The sequence below is a fragment of the Camelina sativa genome, chromosome 6 (genome assembly GCF_000633955.1).
Source record: "Camelina sativa cultivar DH55 chromosome 6, Cs, whole genome shotgun sequence".
Lineage (NCBI taxonomy): Eukaryota > Viridiplantae > Streptophyta > Magnoliopsida > Brassicales > Brassicaceae > Camelina > Camelina sativa.
In genome coordinates this window covers 23,637,336-23,652,575 of record NC_025690.1, presented here as the reverse complement: position 1 = coordinate 23,652,575, position 15,240 = coordinate 23,637,336, and the positions used below count along the sequence as shown (strand labels likewise).

Sequence of the window (15,240 nt, the reverse complement as noted above, 5' to 3'; positions counted from 1 at the left end):
TATATATATAGATTCTGTAGAACCAAGTCCCATTAAATTAGTAAATAGTCCCATAAATGTTCTTGCGGTCGAAAAAAGAAGAAGTTAGATAACTGTTATTATATATATATATATAATGATCTTTATCATCCGTAATTATCTTAAGAGCTTTTTTTTCCTTTTTTTTTATTTTGTCAAACTAGAAATTACTCCATTATTCTATATAACTCTGTTTGACAATGAATCAAAATAATATTTTTCTCACTGGATTACAACAACTAGCAAATATTGAAAATCACAAATAAAATTGTTCATTTGGCACTTTGTCGATCGATCAACCATGGATGATAATGCGTTAGCATATTTGTATTACACGGTCGGATCCATATTCTTTTTCCTTATCTATGGTGGAATCTTTGGACTTTATTTGTTTCGTCAGTGGCTATCTATGATCGTCGACCAAGACAAGGACCAAAGATACAACCTCGTCAATCAAGTTTGAATACTGTTCATGGTTTTTCGTTAAGTATGGGATTAATTTAGTTTTTTTTCGCTATGGGATTTAGTTTAATTTGTTATTAGTTTTTCATTTTTTATATATAATAAATTGAAAATTTTGGCCATTCTTTCAATAGTATCGATTCCTTCATTATGTTTTGCTCATCTCTCTCGCTCTTTGTGTATGGTTGCGTTTTAGTTTTTACAGACGAGTATTCACTTAATGAAGAGAACCCAGGTGACTGAAATATATTAAAATTCCTAATCCTTCGTACGTGAAGGAATTATATATAACTTGATTGAATAAGGTGTTCCGGATCCTATATATCGAGAATGAATACTCTGAAGGGTAAGTTATAAGCAATTTAGAATTAAAGAAACTACGCAAAGCCCAAGAACAAAAAGACTAGGTGAATATTAAACCCCCAAAACACAAGGAGAAGCAAACTAGTTTAATCTACACTTGAAAAAGCGAAGATGTCAGAACTCCAACTTCTTCTAGGTCGTCGTAGTAGAAGATTGTAACTTTGATCTTCGAATATATTCCACGTATAAGTCGTCGTCGTGAATATTGTAAGTCTTGGCATATCGGATTATAAAGAAGCAGCCGAAGATGGAGATAAAGATAAGGATGAGTGCGATGATCATCGCCGAAAACACAAATATCAATTGTATGTCGATCCATTCAAGAGACCCCTTCGCTGGATACTCCATCGACGCCTCTACTTGTTATTATGATCAGCCCTATATGTCAATCTCTAGTATATATATATACAGTATATTCTTGATTGGATCAAACCAGATAGTCTAACTATATTTCCTTTGATTCTTTATATATTCCCTCATTATATATCCCTTTACTAAAATCTTAGTATAATTGAATGATAATCACTTGATTATTTCCTCATTATCTATCTATTATGCACTATAACACAATTATCGTGCATAGTAACCCCCAAGTCTAGTGACGTCAATGTTAAAGTTTTAATTTATCTATTATACTATTTTATATCTAGGCGTTGGAAAAGTATATTATACATAAAATTGAATACGTTACTTTAATACACTTGTTTTTTTCCCTTAATCGATGTGAGAACAAAGCTATACAAGTCTAGAACGCGACATGACACACCTACCTGTACGGCTGTGCTGAATGAAATTATTACATATAAAATCTAGTAAGAAGCCTACTTACCTATATAAACTACAAGAGACTTATGTCCATGTGGTTTCAGTTGTCTCCTTTAGAGGCGGAGTCGGGGAGTTTGAAGGTGGGGCGCTTATCAACGCCTCTTCGTGAGTATTCCCTCCATCTCCTAGCTGCTGCGGCCGCTCGCTGTGCTCGTTCTTGTACTTCTTCCTCTGTCACATACATCGAAATGAGTAAACATGATCATTAACCAAAGACGAAGGGAGCTTACTGTCATCAATCTTACCGCTTTTCTGGTAACCATTCTGTTGGCCCCAGAGGTTATCCCAATAGGAAGGTTCTTCGTCTGTGTTTTTCCGCTTCATCATTCTACTTCTAGCTTGATTCTGAAACATAGGTAAGCACGAGTTGATGTTATGTTCATCTAAGAGATTAATGCAAATAGTCTCGTAAGGATTTCGAAGTGGAAAAGTTCATACCAAAACTTTTGCTTGCCTCTTTTCCCATCGAGATCTCGCCTGAAATGGGATTCAAAGATTGATCAGTTAGATGATAAATAAAGAAGTATAGGCTATCTTGTTTCGTAAGGGAAGAAAACATGGGCCAAAGTCTATTTGTAAGTGGGAATAAAAAGACCAAGGAGTAGAAGGGGAAAGACAAGGGGCATTTCAGCTCTAATCAGCTACAGAACAGAGAGTTTTTTTTATTTCCTTCTTACCATTCTGAAAACATCAACTGCTCCTGACCCCATTCCAGAAAGCATCAGAGCAACCTGATCAATCAATGACAGTTTAGCAACAAGTATATAATCAAGAAATCATAGCAATGCCTTGTGGTTCTTTTCAATGAACAATAAGATATCTACAAGAGAAACGCTCGTCTTACATTTACTCTTTCAACCCTTCGCATCTCATCTTCAAGCAATGACAACTGTGCAGCAGAAGTCTGATGGATGCAATCAACCGGGCTGAAAACAAAACAAAAAAGGCGTCTCCAAATCAGTTCCCCTGAAACTTCCCACCAGTCAAGGAGTAATATTATACTCCACAATCAGTTGCAGCATCTACAGAATATAAACATACCATGTCTCAACTGCTAGCTGAATTAAATCTGGGTTGCCACGCTGGTTACAGGCCCTTGCTCTTCCAAAATCTTCCTCAATTTCAAATATATCTGGAGCCACATTGGCACAATTTTTGCAGCCTGTTAAACAGCAAACACAGATCCAGAATCATCAGAGTCAGTACCAAAATTTTCACCACGGCCACAAACGAAGTGCACTGAATTGAAGTTTCAAGAAAATAAAATACCTATACAAGCAAACTCATCAACAAAAACATGATCTCTTGGGCTAGAGTCATCAAGAAAAGGATTGGTGGCAGTCACAGCATAACCATGAATTTCATCGTAAACCATACGCTGTACAGGGTCACTTAGAATCTGCAATGCAACAAAAGCACATGGGACCTTACTAACCAACCATTACATTGTGTATATGTGAAGTCAAGTAAAGAAACTTACTCACCTCATAGATATCGTTAATGAAGATGCAGAAGTTTGTGGTTTCAGGGTCATTGCCACTCAAGTCAGGATGACAAGATTTCATACAGTTATAGTAAGCTTTCTTAATCTCCGCCGGTGTAGCATCTGGAAGCTATTTTGACATAACAAATTAAAGTCACGATCTTTAGAATCTTAAGGATTGTAACCCATCTAAAGCTTCAAAATTTCACTTCAAAAATCCCTAATGCCAATAATCAAAATAATCGGATTAGGAATTAGGTTACTTACGAGTCCGAGAACGGCATAGTAATCATCGGCGACATCACCGGTGGAAAGAGAAGAAGCATCTTCAGTTGCAACTCTTAACCTCCCGATGGAACCACTTCGTCTCTTTCCGGCGTAACGAGGTAAGCCCCAAGACGAAGAAGCACCGGCGGTGGTCTTCGCCGAGAACCGCGACGACGCACCTGATCTGGAGCTAAGAACTGAGTTCTGGAACTTCAACAGATCCGTACAAACAGGGGAAAGTATCTGCGCCATTGAAACTAAGGTCCGGTACAAGTACAATCCTAATCAGATCCGACCCGATCCGGTTCCGATCACTACGACGCCCCCTTATGAGAAGAACAAAAAAAATCTCGTTATATATTTCAATCCGATTTATTTTTGAATTAATAATTTTATCATTGATGAAAGAGTTTAAAGGCGTACGAGGGTCGAATGCTGACATGGCAAGATAAGAACCAGGGAAGGTTATTTGGAATCTGATATGAATCTAGCGGCGACCGGCGAAAGCGTGCTTAGCCGACCGTGGCACGTGTCAGCTACTTGTCTTATGTGTCTCTTCACGCTTTTACTACCCGCCAAGATTGGCTTTTTTTATCTATCCTCCTCCCACACGAAATTAGATACTGAAATAGGCTAAAAAAGATTGCTTAAAAAATTATAATACAATAATTAATTTCATAACCCACCAATTTGAGTTTTGTGTTTTCATTAACTGTAATTTTCTTTTACCCATTAGCAGAACATTATTATAAGATAATAATAAAGGATATAATTTTTAGTTCAGATCGATATATTGGAATAGATAAATTTACAATGGATTTTAATAAACAAACAAAAAATGACATGGCTTTATTCGGAAAGTTCAGATATTTGATTTGTTGAGTTTTTTTTTTTTTCTTTTTGTAAATACGTTGGTTGTTCTAAAAATAATAAGTCCCCATTGTAAAAAATAATCACATGAATCTCTTTCAGAACTACAAAGAAAAAAGGAAATTTCAAACAGACTTGGATAGCAAGTAAGCATCATGAAACTAATGAACAAAACCTACTTGGAATTGGATTATATAGAGTCTAACGCGCTTACTCTCTCTATATAAAAATATCTGATACCATTCGTTTGCTTCCAAACCCTGATTCGATAGAGAGAAATAGAGAGAGAGAGAGAGAGAGAGAGAGAGAGAGAGAGAGAGAGAGAGAGAGAGAGAGAGAGAGAGAGAGAGAGAGAGAGAGAGAGAGAGAGAGAGAGAGAGAGAGAGAGAGAGAGAGAGAGAGAGAGAGAGAGAGAGAGAGAGAGAGAGAGAGAGAGAGAGAGAGAGAGAGAGAGAGAGAGAGAGAGAGAGAGAGAGAGAGAGAGAGAGAGAGAGAGAGAGAGAGAGAGAGAGAGAGAGAGAGAGAGAGAGAGAGAGAGAGAGAGAGAGAGAGAGCAAACACACACAAGAGACCTATCAAGAACGAGAACGATGCAGAGACAAGAGTTCTTGGAGTTGTTCGAGGTAGCACTTCGAGCGGCTAAGTCTGTAAGAGGTGTTCAGAGTTCTCCCGAGGTTTCGAGGTTTGTAGACGCCATGAATCGTTTGAAACAAGCTCCTAAGTCACTTGCTTGTGATGTTGTCTGCACAACGTCCTCCATGGGGAAGGGTTTGAGATTCTTCAACGATCACAAAAACCCCCAGATTCGATCGGAAGGAAGGCTTCTTTGGAACTTTTGGCTGCGGATTCTTTACGCTTCGGGTGGAGAACAGAGCCGTAATGAAGACACAACTCCGGTCAAGATGATTCCAACGGGTTCAACAATGAAGAAGACAGGAGATCCAAAACGAGACAAGGTGCGTGAGATTCTTCAAACATCGTTGGCTAAAGTTGCTAATGAGGTTGTTGAGACCGAGATGAAGACACGAGTCGTTGCTTGTGATCCTTGCGTTGTGGCTGTATCTGTGGAATGTGCAATGTTTGAAAAGTTAGGTTGTTTCATGGGACCTCAAAAAGCTAAGTACCGTTCGATTCTGTTCAACATGGGAGATACTAACAATCCTGATTTGAGGAGGAAAGTGTTAATTGGCGAGATCAATGGAGAGATACTCGTGACAATGGAGAGACAAGAGATGGGGAGCGAGCAGCTTCGGAAGGAGCTTCAAAGGATTCAAGAGAGAGCAAGATTTAAGGAAGAGAGCCGAATGAATATGCTTCAGTCAGCTGATCTGATCATGACTTAGCAGAGATTTAGTCAGTTTGACTATTGTATATAATCTCAGTCCTCTTTTCATAACTATAAATATTGTTGAATTGTAATTTCAATACAATGATTGGTTCAAGTTGCTTCAAGTTCATGAATTTTTCTAAATCTGGGTTATAAAGACTCTCTTGACAATAAAAAGGAATGTTCCATATATAAAAGTAAACTGACAATAACCACACAGTTTATCTCATGTCTGCTGGCAAGGTTTCTGTCATAAACCAAATACAAAGACTTCACATTCAAGAGATATTAAAAAGGACTTAGCAAAACCATACTCAATAGGCTTTTGCGTTTTTATCTTTTATAGTTAAGATATGGCTTCGATCTTGCAGTTTGATGAAGCTCTTGGAAGCTTCAAAAGATACTGTACATCGATGGGCACTTGGATGTTGATTACAGCACAAATTTTCACCAGCTCAAGACATGGTAGCTTCTTTAAGAAATGCTTCACTTGGTTCAGCTCTCTTGGAGTTCCTTGATAACCCCATATCTCCAGCACCTTCACTCGAGAAGATGACAGGCAAGACGGGCTACCCTCCCAAGTGCCAAAGCAAACACATGCATCCCCACATTTTGAAGTTCCGTAGTGCTCTAGACCCTGATGTATAAAGGAGACAAAGTTATAGACATATCGGTATATACGGCGTTTAGGATATGTCAGTCTGCTATCATGAGATACCTTGAAGATGAGAGTTTCAAGATTTGGAGAGTTCTTGATAAGAAGTGGCAGAACTTGCCATCCTTGCTTCTTGTCACTTGCTATAGATAGACAAACAAGGTTGTCGAACATGGGTAAGTCTTGACCGGAATAGTAAAACAGCTGCAACAAAACCAAATCAGCTTGGTCATCACACAAGTAATAGAATATTTGAATCATAACCTCAATTAAACGGATCCAATTTGCCATCAGAAGACTGTAATGCCAATTAAGATCATACTACCACCGCAAGACTTGGTGAAAGAAGACACAGAACCTAACCACTCTTGGTCTATCCTTCTTTTATTTTATTGAGCAGCAAATGACTGTTACAACAATAGATAAATAATAGAAGAGTGACCTCAAGAGCATCACTAGTTAAGTGAAGGACCTTAACATTTCTGATTGCAGTGATGAGATCCATCAGGTCAGAAGAATCTAAATGAGCAAATCCACCTCTTAGTACCCTTAATCGTCGTTCTTCTACCCAAAGATTGAGTCTAGCTTCGATGAGGGAATCCAAGTTAAGATTTGCATACTTGCTCCCAAATATACACGAAAGTTCCAAGTAGACAAGATTGGGAACATCAAGAGAGATGATGGGGATATTAAAGAATCGGATGCGTAGTCTCTTTAGAGATGGAGAAGACACAGAACCACACCGAGTTTTCCAACGCTGATCATCAAGAACCAGTTCTTCAAGCAAAGGGCAACGAGTTAGAAGATTTTCAAGGACATCATGACCTCCTTCAAAATCAACAGTGTCAAGACATAAAGTCTTAAGCATAGGGAGATAAACATCCTGATGAGAAAGCTTGAGTGTAAAACCACGTCCTAGTCTCAGCTTAACCAGTGTCTTGCTCTTGAAGATCAACAAAGGCACAAGGTGAAGTTCTCCTTGGAAAATGATGAACAGATCAAGATCCACAAGACCACCAAGCTCAAGCACATTGCAGATCCAGTAATGAATACGAGATGGGTCTATGCCAAATAGATGAGGGAGATGAATCTTTAGAGCGAACTTCTTTACTGGCGACTTGCCTCGCAGAATGAGCAAACTCTCCACAAAATCCATGAAATCTTTGGAATGGTCATGCCGGTATGGACGAGCCTCATCAAGCACATAATCAAGGTCAAGACTTGGAACCAAAACAAACACATTCCTCCACCTCTGAGAGAGTAACGACGTCGAAGCAGCCTGCTTTGAGGGGAGAAACGATAAGATGTGCCCAAGAACCTCATCTGGTAAAAGGCTGATTCTATCCATCAGCACTCACAAACCCTAAAACAAAGTATCGAAAAGACACAAAATTTCAATAACTAGACTCAGAAACGGCAGCCACAGAGTTCAAGTTCCATTTTTTTTTTTGTTGTATGCCTTGGATCCAACGAGAGATAGTGATCTCAAACCATCAATACCCAAAGAAAAAAACTTACCTCCAGAGGCGGCGGCTAAATTGACGAAAGCTCTGAAAACTCAACCCAATTTAGGATTTTGAAAACTCGAGAGAAGAGCAGCACATCGGTCGAAATTGTAGAAAATGAGAGAAGCAGGGCAGCAGTTTAAGAGTCGTCCGCGTCCAAAGTCTATCAAAAAGACCCGCCGAGGAGTATGACTACCAAAACGACGTCGAATTCAATAACACTCGTTTTGGTTATAATGTTAAATTGATCAGTCAATAGGAATGGAGGGATTTGACAATATATTTAGTGCTATCAGAGACTTGATTAGTCAAACATTTTTTTTTTTTTCCAGTTTAGTAGTGGTTTGGTTTTATTGGCTTAAATACACTTTTAGAAAATTACTATAGAAACCATTATTTTTAAGATCTATGTTTGGGTTTTTGGCTTAAATAATATAAAAACGAAACGGATAGGAATACAACACATAATCATATAGTGGTGTTAAGTTAGCAATTATAACGAGAAAATACTGTGAAGAAGAGATAAAAAAACTATATTACAAGCACCAAATCATTGACTATTGACTAGATCAAACAGACCAATATCGATTTCGACGCATGTACCAAACTGTTAAGAGGTAAAGCTTATGATTGACACGGCTGATTACGTAAGTTGTTAAGAGTAATCATCATTATTACGCGTAGAACGAACAATAGTATATGTGAAGAAGTGTCCTCCTTCCAACTTCCAAGTGTGTCGAAGACACCAAGTCTATATGACTAGTATAACGCAACAGAGGATTGATGAAGGTATTGCAGTTGTATCGTGAGCCAAAGTTGTAAAGAAGAATTAAGGAAGAACAAAGATCTAGTGGACTCCACAAAATACATTATAATTTCGACGAGACGGTGTAACAGTTCAAATCGAACCATGAATTCTATATATAAACTTTAGTTCGTCGTCTTCATCTTCTCTAACTTTCAGTTTCCTTTTCACTAATCACTCACGTAAACAATTATATTGATCAATGTTCAAAACCCACCATTTATAGTATATTTTAAGTAAATTCTACAACTTTGGTAAGTAAATTTAACGGTATTTTTATAGTTATAGATCGATCAATATGGGCTTATACTGTAATTACAAACGGAGAAGAGTAACTTCTTACTCCTCGAGATGGACGCTGGAGTAAATTAAGTAATAGGAATGAAAGTTAAACTGATTTAAGTCTAAATAAAACCACCATATCTTAATCAAACAAAATTTGTTTGCTATGAGTGGAGAAGAAAGATTCCTGGACTCACATAGGCATCATCAACATGTCATGACAATTTAACATTTAATCTTCTTAAGTCTTAACCATATATATAGATTGTATAATCATATTAAACACATCATATATTCATATCTCTTTTAGAGGATCATTAACCAATATATTGTATGCTTCTTCACTTTCTTCACTCCCTCGTATAGTCAGTCTCTCATATACCGACCCTCCAGTATATCCATCAATATCCTTTTCAGTTCCGGTATTTCCTTAACCGATACCAAAACCGAAATTGGTTAATGATCTCGGACGTGGGAGCTAGTGAATAAATATATATTTTGATATATTGATTAGTGTAATTCAAAAATCGTCATTATAACAGTTGTAACCTTTTTGTTCAGATTTCAAACCTAGCATTTTGTTTTCTTAATTATAGCTTTTTTTTTTTGACAATAAAATACAAGATTGGCTCAAATAAGCCAATGCGTAGGAATATTGTTTACATAGGTAACTAAGTGCGGTAGAGTGCGAACACGACGCGCTAAATTATCCGCTTTACCATTCTGAGAGCGAGGGACATAGACCAAAGAAAAGGAAACAAACTCCTCTTTATCCGCCTGTATGTCCTCCAAATAAGGCGTAAAAGCTGACCACTCGGAAGGCGAAGACACCATCTTCACTAAGTCGAAGCAGTCGGTGAGAAAAACAACAGATTGGTTATCCGCTCCAATCATACAGCGCATAGCCCAAACAAGGGTTTCAATCTCGGCATAAAGAGGAGAGAGACTACGACGATGATTGGCAGCACCCATAGTAGGGCCATCATCCCAGGGCGAAGTACAAAACCATCATCTACCCGCAAAACGATTTGTTGTTTTCCAGGACCCATCTACGAAACAAGTATAGCTCGAGCAAGACCTAGGAACCCCTAATCCCCCATTTCTACGGTGATCCACCGCTGTGGTAGCATCCAAAACTAATACCATATCCTCTACTTGAGCTAGAGCCCAAGCTTTCGCCTCATCTTCCGCTAATCGCAAAATGGCCAGGGGATTTGAGTCAAGGTTACCAAAAAGTTTATCATTGCAGGCTTTCCAGATATACCACAGCTTATATAATAGCTTATATAATCAAATCAATTTTTAAAAATTGAATAGGGAAAATTAGAGAAAAATTAAAATCAAATTAAATTAAGTATAGCTCCGCGTTTTATCCAGTGGTTACTAAACGGATTCAAATCGGATACTAATTTTACAATCGAACAAACTGGGATGACTCCGTTTAATAATATCTTAATAACTGAACAATATTCTATCGATTATTTATTAAATGGTTAACTGAAATGAAAAAGAAATTATTAATAACATATTCTCCATATATTCCAATTCCATGACATATTCCAGAAACTAATATTCCATAAATCAAATCATCATTAATTTTCAATTCTAGCATTTTGTTTTCTTAATTATATACAATCAAATTTTTTAAATCCAATAGACCAAATTAGAAATAAAATCAAATCAAATTAAATTCACGTATATATCTCATCCCCACGTCTCTCTTTACTATGAACAGAGACTTGGTCGATCATGCTATCAAGCTTTTTGATTTGCTTGTAAAGTACATGGTCGATTCATCTCTAGAAGAACGATTTGAGATTGTGGTGAACTCCGAGATGAAGTGTTTGTACAAATCTCTAAATAAAATATACGCAATTCTGATTGGTGTATATTTAGCACATTATGTTCATTATGTGGTACAAGATATGTATAAAAAATATTAGATACATATAAAAAATACGTATAAAAAATGTTGGGTTTGTGTTGTTCATAAATAATCTATTTTTGTATATATAATATCAGTTTAAAATGATAAAATAATTTATATTTAGCTTGGTGGATATGTTTGTCAGCTATCATTTATATATATATATATATATATATATATATATATATATATATATATCAAACAAACAATTATATGTCAAAAGAATTTATTATCTTAAATATTATTTTTCTTTTGTACTCAGTCTCATATTATTTTGGTCAAATTTCACTGGAACAACTTAAAAACTCTCAAAGTTGATGAACTCTTGTACAAAAATATATTTGTAACATCATTTTTTATTGAGAGATTAACGGATAATTAACTTACCAGTTTAGTCTTTGTATTCAGTTATATATTAAACACAATTACCAACTACAAAACTTCAACAACTAACACAAAATTTCAAATGGGATATAAAAGACTTTTCATATTGAATTATGGGTTAGCTTTAATTATTGAATCTTACCCCAACTACATAAAACCTAATCTTATTATATAAAGCTTGATGGCAAAATTACTATTTAACAAGATTGTGACACGTGTCAATTGTATCATTCAGATGTTGACACGTGTCAATTCTAAATTTATTAAAAAAATTAAAAATAAAAATGTAAAATTCAAAACCTACCATAAAAAGATTTTATATAAAAGTAAAATAGAGAAAAGAAAACTTAATAAATAGAAATTCGAAATTATAATATTATTTACTTATTATTTTAAGTTGTTAATTTTACAAGAAAAAATATTACTTTTTTTATAAGATAAATAAATGATTGTGAAAAACTATACAATTAATTACAGTTTTTAAAAAAATGTAAATACTCACCTTCACAAAAAGAAAAAGATTGTTGAAGTAATAAATCGTCTCATATTTTTTTTACCAATCAAATAATTTATTCAAAAAGACTGTTATTGTAATATATATAAGATATGAGTATGTAAGATTAACGTATGTGTTTTTGTAACTATAAAAATATTAAAGTAAAGATATATATAATAGGTTATTTAATGTGTTCATAAATAAAATTTGTTGGTTGTAGTAAAGACTAAAGAGTATATTTTACAAGTAAAATATTTTTTGTGTGTACAAATACATTTTTAGTGGTAATGTAGATAGTATATTTGTAAATGGATATACATTAGTGTATTATAGCAAAAAAATAACTATTTTCTATAACTAAAGTTTATCTCTTTACTTTTATACATTGTTTTTACTTACGAAAAGAATTAAATATATATTCTTTGTTAAATTTCATTTTATTTTAATAACTTTGAACTCATCTACAACTATTTTTCTTTAACTAAAAGTGTATCTATTTACTTTTTTTTTTCAACCAAACAATAAATTAAAAGGAAATGAAGAATAGTGGGAAGAACTCCAGCTAGTTAAACTCATCGAGCAGGTTGGAGAAAGACGGGGAATCTTGGACTGCACCATAGTGAGTAATTCAGCACAATCAGTCTAAAAATGTTGACAAGTGATTCCTACAGCACATATCCGCTCTATGGCCCACAACAACTCTTCTAACTCCAAATGCAAGGGGAGAGGCTCTGTCTTAGACACGAGGTGAAAAACATGGACATGCGAAGACGGAGATGGAGATGACATGACCACCGTAAAAGAGAGCGCATCTTCCCAGACTAACTTATCGCCCAAAGCCTTAGCAATTATATTATTTGCCTCAATCTCTAAACCTTGAAAAAAAAATTTATTTATGGTTTTCCAGATTGCCCATAAAATTCATGGTAATTGAAGAAGTTGATCAGGATCACATTTTTGAGAGGCACCCTTCCAGAAAACAAAATCCAAATTCGATTACACTTACTCATATGTAAAACCCTCTGACGAGACCAGAGTCGGAGATAAATCCCAAACTTCACACAAGCGAGGACATTCAAAGAAAACGTGATTAATAGTCTCAATCGCAGAATCACACCTTTTAAACCAAATGTTACATTGGATACCTTGGTGTATCTATTTACTTTTATAGATAGATTACTAAAATATTTACTTAATATTCTTTTAAATTTTATTTTATTTTAAAAGATCTAAACCCGCACATCGGGCGGATCCTAATCTAGTAGAATCCTGAGCCACTAACTGAGTATTTACAAAAAAAAAATTGGTATAAATATAACTTCAAAATTATGAAATCATATTGTTTGAAATAATTTAATGTCACACAACATTATGTTTAGCTTTTTTGAATCACACCATGCATAAGCTTAATGCTTTCTCTCATATTTTTCTTATAACTTAACAAAATGTATTAAATCATGGAATATAAATTGAAATTACAAGCAAAAAAATTAACATTCTCTTTAACCTTACGTTACTTTTTATGTGAACCAAACTAAAATTTAACCAAAAAATTAAATCAAACCTAATTACTTAATCAGTTCAATTCAGAACAATTCCCTCCAATTTAAACTAATCGAATTTTTTGGGTGTCTAAGCTAAAATTGATAATTCATCCACATGCATTACTACTTTTCCATTCATTTACTACTTCTGATGCCTATTCACCATTCTGGTCATGATCCTCCTCACCGTCTCAAGTAAACTGATGATGTAGAACGTGGAGGTGGATGAGTGTTATCATTTAAGGTTGTAGAAAAGAGGTATCACAACGTTCCAACATAATGTTGGTTTTTTATTAGTCTCCAACTAAAACAATGTATTTTACAGTAAATAATGTATTACAGTCTTAAAGAATGGTCCCAAAGCCACGTAAATGCCAAAATTAAATGAGGAAAATGAGCAAGCCTAGAAATCATAAATTCTCACTTTGGTTATACTGTAGATTGTTAATTTGATCCGTCAATAGGTACGAAGGGATTGACAATATATTTAGTGCTATCAGAGACTTGATTAGTCAAACATTTTTTTTTTATATATAATTGAGAGACTGAAGTTGTAATGGAAACAAACAAGGACAAAATTTGTTGTCTTATTCAAGTGAAAGGCCTTTTATGGGGAAGTGGATGATAAGCAGTAACAACAAAGGTGACTAAAAGATACAAAAGCCAATTCGATCAATTGAGCAATAGACTACCTAAGAAACAACAAATCATAATGTATCAAAGATTCAGCATTTGGAAACAGTTGGAAAACTTTTCCTGGATAATTTAAGATTTATCATTTGGAGCCTACTAGCTTCACTTGAGCTGCAATTTGGTATGGAGATCCGCTGCTCTAGATAACGACTGTATCGATACTGGATAACCCTTTCCCATCTGCAAAAGCAAATTCTTTTAGGCTTAATGGATTCCAAACGTGTTTCTAGAAGGAGACATTGGGTTTGATATACAAGCTTACCGTGCTGCATAAGTGGAATGCATTGACATAGCCAGCATATTTTGAAGCTGCAGAAAGAAAAAAAGCAAAGACAAGTACTCTCTAATCAGCCAAACAATAATCTCTTTCAACAAAAGTTAACAAGTTCACGGTATGACTTACTCTTTTTCAATCCGGCTGGCTTTGCTAGCAAAAGGGCGTTCATGAAAGCACCAACATTCTCTCGTAAAGCGTCTTCAGGAAAGCTCATCTGGTTTTCAGGAAAGTGTTCGTTGTTAAGAATAAAGCTAATGAAAGTCAGATAAACTTCTAAGTCTTTGGGAAGAGATGTCACCTTTCCAAGTGGCACATGAAGAATCGAAGTTTTATCCATTCTAAATTTGGTATGTCCAGCTTTTGCGTCTTTGACTGCTTTCGTAACATCCTTGGTCACACTACCTTGCTACACAACAAGTATAATATTCCTTCAAATTAATTTAAGGGCAAGAGGTAAGCATACTAATTGATTCATTAGAGTAAGATGCTGAGTGAAATAATCAAACTCACTTTGGGGTTCGGCATCAAACCGTGATTGTTAAGAATCCTTGATATCTGCAAATAAGCACAAACCATATGTATATTATGTGAGAAGATGTCGCATCCATCATGTTCCAAAGAATTTTATATAAGTGCTCATATCTAAGAACCTTGTAAACACGGGGCATCATTTTTGGAGTTGCAAGACATCTATCAAAGTCGATCTTGCCGCTTTCTGCAGATGGAGTTAAAAGTACAGATAAATAATCTACTATTTGAACACAATTCAACAAACAAAAAGATTGTCTCGAGAAATGAGATAAGTTATGACAGAGACAAATGCAAGCATGTTCAATTGTTCATTAGATGTCAAAAGTGAATTAACCGAGGAGGCTGAAGTAAAATGCATTGGTTCCTTACTCAAGATTTCTTCAATGAGCTCAAGACCACCAACGACATCAGCTCCTGCAGCTTTTGCATCCTCTGCATCAGCTCCCTCGGCAAAGAAAGCCACTTTCACATCCTGAACAAGGAAGATCATTTCTTGTATTATATAAGTGGCTGGTAAACAGAAATT

General features: G+C 35.4%; 4 protein-coding genes across 4 annotated transcripts in view; 1 reads left to right on the top strand and 3 right to left on the bottom strand.

The window, feature by feature from the left end:
- On the bottom strand, positions 1,493–3,670 carry LOC104793202. Its single transcript, XM_010519514.2, has 9 exons — positions 3,419–3,670; positions 3,153–3,281; positions 2,938–3,067; positions 2,710–2,830; positions 2,513–2,594; positions 2,346–2,399; positions 2,107–2,145; positions 1,914–2,013; positions 1,493–1,839 (listed from the first exon to the last, which is right to left on the bottom strand). The coding sequence occupies exons 1-9, from the start codon at positions 3,668–3,670 to the stop codon at positions 1,709–1,711; spliced, it is 1,038 nt and encodes a 345-aa protein (XP_010517816.1). The 3' UTR covers positions 1,493–1,708.
- On the top strand, positions 4,826–5,631 carry LOC104793201 (transcription elongation factor TFIIS-like). Its single transcript, XM_010519512.1, has one exon. The coding sequence runs from the start codon at positions 4,879–4,881 to the stop codon at positions 5,629–5,631; it is 753 nt and encodes a 250-aa protein (XP_010517814.1). The 5' UTR covers positions 4,826–4,878.
- On the bottom strand, positions 5,825–7,893 carry LOC104793200 (F-box/LRR-repeat protein At2g42720-like). Its single transcript, XM_010519511.2, has 4 exons — positions 7,789–7,893; positions 6,713–7,633; positions 6,334–6,474; positions 5,825–6,252 (listed from the first exon to the last, which is right to left on the bottom strand). The coding sequence occupies exons 2-4, from the start codon at positions 7,616–7,618 to the stop codon at positions 5,962–5,964; spliced, it is 1,338 nt and encodes a 445-aa protein (XP_010517813.1). The 5' UTR covers positions 7,619–7,633; positions 7,789–7,893; the 3' UTR covers positions 5,825–5,961.
- LOC104793199 (50S ribosomal protein L1) overlaps positions 13,783–15,240 on the bottom strand; it is a 9,666-nt gene continuing 8,208 nt past the window's right edge. The window contains exons 4-10 of the mRNA XM_010519510.2: positions 15,084–15,186; positions 14,834–14,898; positions 14,694–14,738; positions 14,482–14,589; positions 14,310–14,397; positions 14,169–14,215; positions 13,783–14,086 (exon numbers count right to left, since the gene is read on the bottom strand). Coding sequence (XP_010517812.1) covers positions 14,009–14,086; positions 14,169–14,215; positions 14,310–14,397; positions 14,482–14,589; positions 14,694–14,738; positions 14,834–14,898; positions 15,084–15,186 — 534 coding nt within the window. The 3' untranslated portion in view covers positions 13,783–14,008. The remainder of the gene's footprint in view (positions 14,087–14,168; positions 14,216–14,309; positions 14,398–14,481; positions 14,590–14,693; positions 14,739–14,833; positions 14,899–15,083; positions 15,187–15,240) is intronic.

What these genes read in the sequence shown, in the direction of transcription:
- LOC104793200 (XM_010519511.2), bottom strand. Translation starts at nt 7,618, where the DNA reads ATGGATAGAATCAGCCTTTTACCAGATGAGGTTCTTGGGCACATCTTA. An exon ending in TAACTAGTGATGCTCTTGAG is followed by an intron (nt 6,475 to 6,712) that starts GTCACTCTTCTA and finishes GTTTTGTTGCAG; the next exon opens with CTGTTTTACTATTCCGGTCA. An exon ending in TTGAAACTCTCATCTTCAAG is followed by an intron (nt 6,253 to 6,333) that starts GTATCTCATGAT and finishes TTTATACATCAG; the next exon opens with GGTCTAGAGCACTACGGAAC.
- LOC104793201 (XM_010519512.1), top strand. Translation starts at nt 4,879, where the DNA reads ATGCAGAGACAAGAGTTCTTGGAGTTGTTCGAGGTAGCACTTCGAGCG.
- LOC104793202 (XM_010519514.2), bottom strand. Translation starts at nt 3,670, where the DNA reads ATGGCGCAGATACTTTCCCCTGTTTGTACGGATCTGTTGAAGTTCCAG. An exon ending in TGATGAGTTTGCTTGTATAG is followed by an intron (nt 2,831 to 2,937) that starts GTATTTTATTTT and finishes GCTGTTTAACAG; the next exon opens with GCTGCAAAAATTGTGCCAAT. An exon ending in GAATGGTTACCAGAAAAGCG is followed by an intron (nt 1,840 to 1,913) that starts GTAAGATTGATG and finishes TGTATGTGACAG; the next exon opens with AGGAAGAAGTACAAGAACGA.